This window comes from Zalophus californianus, chromosome 2, assembly GCF_009762305.2.
Source record: "Zalophus californianus isolate mZalCal1 chromosome 2, mZalCal1.pri.v2, whole genome shotgun sequence".
NCBI classification, from domain to species: Eukaryota; Metazoa; Chordata; class Mammalia; order Carnivora; family Otariidae; genus Zalophus; species Zalophus californianus.
In genome coordinates, this window is record NC_045596.1 from 202,550,883 (window position 1) to 202,560,036 (window position 9,154).

Consider the following 9,154-nt stretch of genomic DNA (forward strand, 5'->3'; position numbering starts at 1 on the left):
GCCCACCCAGCAGGTGCTCACAGGCTCGCAGTGGAGACAGCCCGCCCTTGTGGGGTTGCTGCCCAGGGACCATGTGAGGGTCCTGAGACAGAGACGCCGAGACGGACAGAGACAGCGACAGAGATGGAGAGAGACAGAGGGACATAGAGATGGAGAGACAGAGATGGAGAGAGACAGAGACACAGAGACGGAGAGAGACAGAGACAGGGACATAGAGACACAGACGGAGAGAAGGAGAGAGACAGAGGTGGAAAGAAATAGAGACAGAGAGATGGAAAGAGACAGAGACAGAGTGAGACACACAGAGAGAGGGACAGAGACATAGAGACAGAGACACAGAGACAGACATAGAGAGGCTGAGAGAGACAAAGACACAGAGAGACTGAGAGAGACACAGACTGAGACAGAGACACAGAGACAGAGACACAGAGACAGACTGAGAGACAGACGGGGACACAGACACAGAAATAGAGACAGAGGCAGCCCCTTAACTGATGCAGCAACAGCCTCAGAGCCTTCACTGTTGTCCCGTGTTCAACGCTGGGGCTTCAGGGTGAGCACCACAGCCCCTGACGCCGCGTCCACAGCCAACCCATTGCTGCTGACCGCGAGCCCAAGCTCCATCTTCATTTCAAAATGTGACCTCATGCTGGTTCACACGGGCAAGGCGCCACAAGTTATGACTTATTCTCACATCCGAGTAACTCTTAGAAGGCACCAAAGTAAAATTTTAAAAAGGAATTAATGTGTTTTCCCCAAGGCTGCAGGCCTGAAATTTTACTTCCAATAAAATTGCAACAGCTCTAAAATCCTGAAATCTCACCATTTGTCACGATTGTAGCAACAGTGAATGTGCGTGTATCCGTCTCCGGGCAGGCCTCTCTGGAAGAGCGCGTCCGCCGCTCATTTAGGTAAGGGCAAGTCCCAGGTTCCTCGATCACATAGTTACTTGAGATAAAGTTGAGAATCACTGAAGTAAATATTTTACATTCCTTTTCTACTGAATCTGCAAGATTCCAGTGGAAAACTTAACCTAATATGTTTCTTATGGTTCCACTGTACAGAAAACGGTTGTATTTGAATTTTTGTTTTTGTAGATGAGGATCTTCATGATCAACCAAAGAGAAGAAGAGCAAGAAAGCATAAATCCAAGAAAAGTTTTAAAAATTCCAATAACAATCATGCAGAACAAGCAGAATTAAAGAAACAGCAGAGTCTTTCACAAGAAAAACTGCAGCTACGGCCCACAGATGGCTCCACAATCAGTAAAAATAAAAAGAGGAAACTGAAGAAGAAGCAGCAGATGAAGAGGAAGAAAGCTGCCGGCTTACTGACCACAGCCTCTGGCCGCAACTTCATGTACCAGCCCGAGGAGGGCGACAGCGAGCGAGAAGCCCTGAGAGAGAGTGATGGGGAGGAGGCCGCGGACCACGCGGAGGAGGCCGCGGACCACGCGGAGGATGCCGCGGACCACGGGGAGGACGCCGCGGACCACGGGGAGGACGGTGCAGACGCCAATGAGGAAGACATTAAAAGTACCAGTGAAAAGGCAGATGATATCCTAAGCTTTCTGAAGTCAACACAAGAAATTTATTTTTATGATGGTATGTTTTTTACCATTCTTTTGAATAATGGCATCCACTTATTTGGAAAAGTAAGCAAAAATAAAATATTTAAATGTTTAAAATATAAAACACTAAAATATTCAGTAGTCAAAATAAGTCATTAGTTTTGAGGCAAAGATGAGAATATTTAAACTCTGTCCAGCCGGATGCAGAGTGGCTTCTGCTCGAGGATGTGGCTCCTCACGCGGCTGGTCTTTGCATCCTTACTCCTTGAACCCGATTTCAGAGGCTGTTGGTATTCTCAGCTCCATTTCCACGGGGAAGGTCAGTCCAGACTGCAGGTCTGATGAACTCAGGCTCGTTCTCATGAGCTAATTGGGAAGTAAAAGTGTAAGCACAGCCATCCCCTCTAAGACATACTGTATTTTACTTCCCACACGTAACTTGCGGATTTAAGATTTTCAGTGAGCATCTTTGAGCAACTCTCTATATTGACACAGGAGATGAAAAAGGGAAGCATATTTATTCTAACGGATGGTAATTGCTTACGTTTGTGTTGAGGTTTACTGACGGCTGACCTCAGGATCAGGAAGGAGCAGGTGCTGGGTTGAGCCACCATGTTCACACCAAGGACAAACGTGCTCAGGATGAACCACTGCCCATTCTGACAACATTCCTTGTGGATTCTGGGGCTGGGTGGGTTTAGTGTATCCCAACATGAGCAAGAATTTGACCTTATGAATAAGACTGAGAAATATTGGCTCTGTGATAATTTGGGCGGTAAGGAAGTGATTTACACAAGGGTGTGAAAATGCCATTGTTAATAGATCAGTTTAACCCTTTCCCCTTTAGCACGTCTATCAGCGCTTTGTCTTAACAGAGTGAAAACAAACTTAATAGCCAAATGAGGCTCGTAGGAACACATAGCTAATATGCGGCAGAGCAGAAGGAGCCTCAGAAAGACCTCAATACAGAATCCATCGCATGTGAGTCTAGGAGGTTCTGCAGAAAAGCGCCCAAGAGGGCAGACCCCAGGGGAGGTGACACCACATGAGGGCTGAGCCATAACTCCACGGCCTCCTTTCCCCGGGGACGTCTGCCAGCCATGCATGTGGGCGCTGGAGCGGGGTGCAGGGGAGGGCCGGCCAAGCCCTGGGAAGCTCACCCACCAGTGCAGCTTCGGCCGCAGTACAAGCCTATGGGTCTCTCAGAACCTTTGCCAGATGCCAACCTGTGGGGTGCAAGGTAGGGAGAAGCAAGGAGCTTCAACAACATGGTGGACCTCTCAGCAGTTTTGGGGTGCTGACAAGGTTGACATCCCAGAGGGCCACACACTTGGAGCAGGGGTGGGTGGAGGAGGCTGAGCCCACCCTGTGTCAGCTCAGTCCCTGCAGGGGTGGGTTGGCCCAGACCACCGCCAGTTTCCATACTCACACACTCCAACTTAGCAGGCAAAACCACGAGAAGAACGTACAATGGAGACACTGATGTTATCAGAAGGTGTTGAAAGAGGTATGATTAAGGTGCTCAAAAAAATAGGGTGAAAAATTAGAGAATTTCACCAGATAGCCTCAATCTATTAAGACAGTCAAATGGAAATTTTGAGAAATATAATAACTGAAATTAAGAACTCAATGCTGAGTCTAAGCCGCAGGTCAGGTTCAGCATGAGAGAGATCAGTGGCCAGGAAACAGGCAGGATAGAACCTGCAGACGGGGGCTCGCGGGCGCCGGGGGGACGGGAACGGGTCTGACATGCGTGCACATGGGGTCCAGGATGGGGCGCTGGGGCCTGTGTGCAGAGGTAATAGTTGCGAGTTCTTCAAAGTCGGGAAAGGTCATCAAGTCATACACTCAAAATGCTGTATGAACTCCAAGCGGGATTAATGCAGAGAACAACAGCACAGCCAAAGCACTTGCCGTTGAGTAGGAACGGGGCCGGGGCACCTGAGGCCGGTCTGCAGAGCTGGGCCGTGTCCGTGGCCCTGCCACAACCTGTGACTCCTAGCGGCATTTCTGGAAGGCGTTGCAGGAGATGGAGGCCCAGACAGAGGCAGGCGTCCAGCGGCTTCAGTGACTCCTAGTTCGTTGCTGACGGTTCACATTCTGCTCCAGGGGCCTCTCTGTCGGGAGCCATGAGCAACAAAGGGGTTAATCGGGTAGAGCAAAGGCTCCCTGATCCCTTTGAACCATGGCCACCTGACTGCCCCCATACAAGAACATGTGGTACTGGCTAGCCCGAGTTGTATTTAGGCTAAGAAAACCACAGTGTTATTGATAAGCCCTGAAAAATAGCGCACCGGGCCCTTTGAAGGCATGGGAAGAAACTATGCGCTTGAGGAACCTGGCCTTGAACCAGAAACTCGGGACGGAGCCAGGAGAGGGCAGGGAGGAACCTGTGGAACTTGTTTATGTCCTATTGTTATATAACCTGAACCTATATAAAGTGTGTAAGTAAGAATAAAGTTGTTGCTCGCGGCATCCCTGTGGGCAACCCTCCTGTTCCCATACTTTTATGTTTCATTCTCTTACCCTCATCCCTGTTCGACCTTGCACGCGGGCCGTGACACCTCTTCTGGTGGCTTCCTCTATCCCAAATAGCTCATTCTGAGTAGAGACGCGTTAGATTGGAAGCTTACCTTAAGCTGACAGAAAGAAACATAAACATGTGTTTCTCTGGGACCCTGGCTTTGCTTAGGTGCCTCCAAGGATGCAGACTCTGCTGTGTCTGTGGAAGCCAGTCAGGAGCTGTTCCAGCACCTCGAGGCTCACAGCATGTCCCCCTCCGATGTGCGCCTTGTGCATCACATGAAAACGCTGTTACTTGTGCGAGACACCGAGAGCCTGCAGCACGCCCTGGAGAGGCTCCCAGCATGTTGCACCATGCCGCCCGGTACGTACTGGGCCACTGGGGTTTGCCTCCGAGGTCGGGGGGCAGCACATCAGGGACGCGCGTGTGCTTGTGGACACGGGAATGTGCTTGCTGTAAGCAGGACTCACATGACGGGCGTGGAAGGACCTGTGCCACCCGATCTTCCAGACGCTGAGCTGTCTGGGCCAGATGTCATCAGTTTAAATGTTACCCCTTCCGCTCTTCCTTCTCTGCTCTACTGGTAGGAGGGTGACTCTTTCTGCCTGCTAAATATCTTGGGGAGACGTGAATTACAAGATGACTTTTCTCTTGTGTACCAACCTTTCTTGGGTGCCGATTCCACACAAACTGTCAGGTGCTGGGGCCAACCATGCTCCAGTCCTCCCAGCACCGGGGTGCTGACTTCATGTCAGTAGCTTGAAATGGGCTTTGGGGGGAATATCAGGCCACGGGAGTGTGCAGACACCAAGTATCAGAAAATCAGGGCTTTTCCTAGAGAACCACTGCAGAGCCCCATGCCTGACCCACACCAGGCCCGTGGCACCTTTTCAGCTGAATGAATGGAGGGGTTCTGCAGACTTCTCCGAGGGAATGTCAAAGTGACCGTAATAACTGTGTCCACCCAGAAACCGCATGGTGCAGCTGAAAAGTCAAGACTAACACGGTATCAAATCAGGTGAAAGGACAGTAAGGCCATCCCAATGTGGTGCTGCGGTGATGAGCAGGGGAGTGACAGGGACCGTCAACACTTCATTCTCCAGTTGGGGAGGCCAGTCACCGAGCTGAAGTCCCAGAGGTCCTGAATTAGCGTGTTTGTTGAGCTTCACTGGGCATCTGCCTGAGCCGCCTTCTGTCCTCAGCTGCTGGATTCTCAGAGAACAGGGCAGACAAAGCCCTGCCCTTGGGTGCTCGTGTGCCGGTGGGGTGACTGGAGATCTAGCTGACCCCCGCCATGTGCACGCTGGACAGGAGCCTTGTGTCCCAGTGGGGAGATGGGTGACAAGATTGAGAGCTGAACCCCGCTGTGTGCACGCTAGATCGGAGTCTGCGGAGAAGGAAGACCCACAGGGAGGGGATACTCTTGCAGCCAGGAGCAAATGCACTGGGATGGAGTGTGGTGGGTGTCGCATGGTGGGAACGGATCGTGGGCACGCACAGGTGGATGGAGGGCGACCTGGCGGTGGTGTCGGCCCAAGTGTGGAGTCGTGCCATGGCTATGGGCTTCTGCTCCCAGACACAAGCAATACCCCCGGCTGTCAAGTTCAGACCAGAGTGAAGGGTCAGGAGCAGAAGGCCGGGGCCTTTGCTTATGGTGAGAGAGGTGGTCCGGAGGTGTGGGAGGTTCAGGGAGGCTGTGCAGGTGGAAGCCACAGGAAGGCCAGCTGAGCAGGCATGGGGCCTGAGCCTCTGGAAGAGCCCAGCAGCTGGTTCTGAGCTGTGATGCTCGGAGGGGCAGTCCAGGGAGAGGGACCCCAGTCCCCCAGGGTGGGACTCAGGATGGGGAAGGTCACCAGGGGCCACCTTCGCAGAGCAGAGAGGGTGGAGGATAGCAGAGACCCGTCCAGGGGCCACTGCAGGAGGCGGCGCGGGGGAGCCTGGAGGCGAGCATGCAGGAAGGCACAGCACAGGAGAAGCTGAGGCACCCCGAGCCCTTCTCAGGAGGAGCTCGGCTCAGCGGGCTCGGGCGGCCAGGACTTCCTGAGAAGCTTGCTGGTGGTCGTGCTAGATGGAGCCGACTTAAATTTCCATAAAGTTTCAGCTCAAATTGCAGAAAGCCAGTTTTATTAAATTAAACAAATATAAAGTTTTTATAAGGTAAAAATAAGTCATTTAAAATTTTCAAGATTTGTGCTGTGTTCCTCACACTGAGGTCCTTCTTCTGCGTTGCTCTAAAATGTGTCGGCAGAGCCCTCAGCAGCAGTTGGGGATTTAGCAGGAATGTTTCTCTCAGCTTCTTACGTTCAGGTCACTGGGCAAGTTTTGTCTACAAGCACACTTACTTTCAGCACTTGGTAGAACTAAAACTTACATATGAAGCACTTTTCTTAAAAATGGGTTCCCTTTTAGTGCATGTAGGATATGCATTCAGAGTTGTTCTATTTAAAGCTGTTTTGTAGACAAAAAGCATGTTGCCAGCGCTGAAGCCCTGTCCTCAGACGGTGTGTCTGACGCACGCTTGTCCTGGGTGCGGCGCAGGGGCGGGCGTCGTGGCCAGGACCACAGCACTTGGGAACCGCAGAGGGTCCCTCCCCGCCGCTCAGTCATTACCATTCCTGACGCTCGGCCCTTTCCTGGCCGCACCTTAGTGGGTCTCTTCACGGGTGCGTGTTTACGGAGCTAGGACCAAGCTGGTGCCCAGGAAAGGGGCTCACCTCGCTGACCGCTTACGGTTCCCGAACACAGGCGCTGACGGTACCGGCAGTTACGCTGCTGTCTACTGCATGTTGTCACGCGACCCTCTTTGACGCCTGCTGAGGGAGCGCGGGGTCAGGCCGCTGGCCGGGGCAGCAGGGCGCATCCGGACCGGCCTTAGCCCTGGGCCTCTGTTCCGAGCGGGCAGTGGGGTGGGCCTCCCAGCGGAGCCGGCTGCATCTGACCCGGCTGCAGAGCGTGCTGGCCCAGCCGGCAGCTCCCGAGGGCAGCCGGGTCTCCGACTCGGCCCCGAGGCCGCTGTGACGGGTGTCCGAGCGGTTAGGAGGCCCAGCGACTGGGGAGAGGCATCCGCACTGGAAGCTACACAGGCCCCGGAGGCGGACGAGGGGCGGGTGGAGCCAAGGCCGCTGCAGGCACCACGGTGCGCTAGGGCTTCTCCTACGTGTGCCTGCCCGGGGCCCCCGCGCCCCCGCGGAGGGAGGGGTTCCGCCGCGGACCCCGAGCGCTCCGTCCCCAGCGCGCACACCTGTGCCTGCACTGGGTTTCAGTGTGCCCTTCCCCTGAGCGCCGGTGGTCGCGCGATTCCGCCACGGGTATTCTGAAGCTCTGACAGAGCCTGCAGACCGCGGGCTCTCACCCGAGGGAAGTACCGACACCCAGAATTTACCCGTGTGCTGCAGCCTGTAACTGCCGCGGGCCGCGACCACTCTCGCTCCTGCACCAGAGATGTGAGCCAACGGCTAATGGCTGTAAAAACATCTATAGTTTTTATCTGCGGGCTTTCCTGTTCAATTTTATTTTTTGTTTTATGTTGTGTGTTTGTTTTCCAGACCACGCCAGAGTGCTCTCAGCTTTCTTTAACTACTGGATCACACACATCCTTCCGGAGAAACACATGAATAAATAGGCGCATCTGAGAAGAGCCAACATTTAGCAAGAAAATATAAAAAGGCAAACATGCGATCGGCAGAGACGTGATTTGTACAAAGAAGATAGAATTGCCTAAAGTTTCTTTGTAACCTGAATCCCAGGAACTTTGAAAATATCTCTGCCGTGTTATTTATTTGTGTGTTGTACACAATGAGCAACATGCAGTCTGCGACTTTGAGAAACTGGGATAAAATGGAACATTTTCAATTATCGGAAATTGCTTATGTCTCAGATTACTACACCGTGATCCTGTTTTTCTGATTCTTGTAAAAATTGAAAATGGACATTCTGTTAAATTTAATAAACTGTATAGTTTGAAGTTGTTATATATTTTTGTAAAGTAATATAACCTTGTATTTGAAAGTCTCTGTTTTAAGAACACTTTATGGACATTAAATGTTCTGGTTTAGGTCGTTTGATTCTAGTTGAATTTATTATTTTCTTCCTTGTTTCCTCTTCTCTGCTTTGAGAATATCAAGAACATCATTTTCCTGGTTTGATATTCTCTTTCTTCATGGTGATAGTCACCTGTTCTCAGGATTACTGGGTTTTAGAAACACCTGTCAGCTGACTCACACTTTAGGAGGTCATTGACTCTGTCCATGAAAATATATTTTTTTATTGTGGTAAAATATGCATAACATAAAATTCATCATTTTAGCCATTTTTAAGTGTACGATTCAGTGGCATTAAGTTATTCGCAGCGTCGGGCACCCATACCACTCTTCAGGCTAAACAGCATTCCGCTATATGGATAAGCCACGTTTTGTTTGCCCGCCAGCTGTTGATGAACGTCTGGGCTATTGTGAATAGTGCTGCCCTGGACACCGTGCACGGAATCCTGTGTGGACACCTGTGTTCCTGCCTCTTGCGGGGTAGGATTGCCAGGTCCGACAGTAACTCTGAGTGTGACTTCTCGAGGAAATGCTGGTCTGCTGTCCATGGGGGCCGCACCACCCTGCATCCCACCAGCCCTGCACAGAGGAGCCACGGCCCCCACATCCACCCTGAAGCTGTTATCTTCTGTGGTAGGCATCCTGATGGCGGCAAATGTCTCGTGTGCTTTCAGTTTACATTTCCCTGGTGTTGAATGCTTTTGAGCATCTTTTCACCTGCTCGTGGGCCATTCTCTTTTTCAGGGAAATGCCCGTTGAAGTCATTGTCCATTAGGGAATTGGATTATCTGGTTTTGTCATTGGATTATAAGAGTTCTTTATATATTCTGGATATTAATCCCTTATCAGAGAAGTGATTTTACAGTGTTTTCTCCCATTTTGTGGCCTGCCTGCCTTGTCTCTATCTCACTACTGTTCTTTGATGCACAAATGGTTTACATTTTGATGGAGTCCAACTTATTTATGTTTTCCTTTGTTGCTGATGCATTTGGTGTCATATCCAGGAAATAATTGCCAAAC

The 9,154-nt window shown here is 51.3% G+C and overlaps 1 protein-coding gene across 2 annotated transcripts in view; it reads left to right on the forward strand.

Annotated features, from left to right (window-relative positions):
- The window catches only part of ERICH1 (glutamate rich 1), a 54,033-nt gene extending 45,486 nt beyond the window's left edge, over positions 1-8,547 (forward strand). The window contains exons 3-5 of one of the 2 annotated variants that reach the window (XM_027599782.2): positions 1,098-1,604; positions 4,263-4,457; positions 7,640-8,547. In XM_027599782.2, coding sequence (XP_027455583.1) covers positions 1,098-1,604; positions 4,263-4,457; positions 7,640-7,716 — 779 coding nt within the window. In that variant the 3' untranslated portion in view covers positions 7,717-8,547. The remainder of the gene's footprint in view (positions 1-1,097; positions 1,605-4,262; positions 4,458-7,639) is intronic. The other variant, XM_027599781.2, reaches the window with a different exon arrangement.
- Positions 8,548-9,154: the final 607 nt, after the last annotated feature.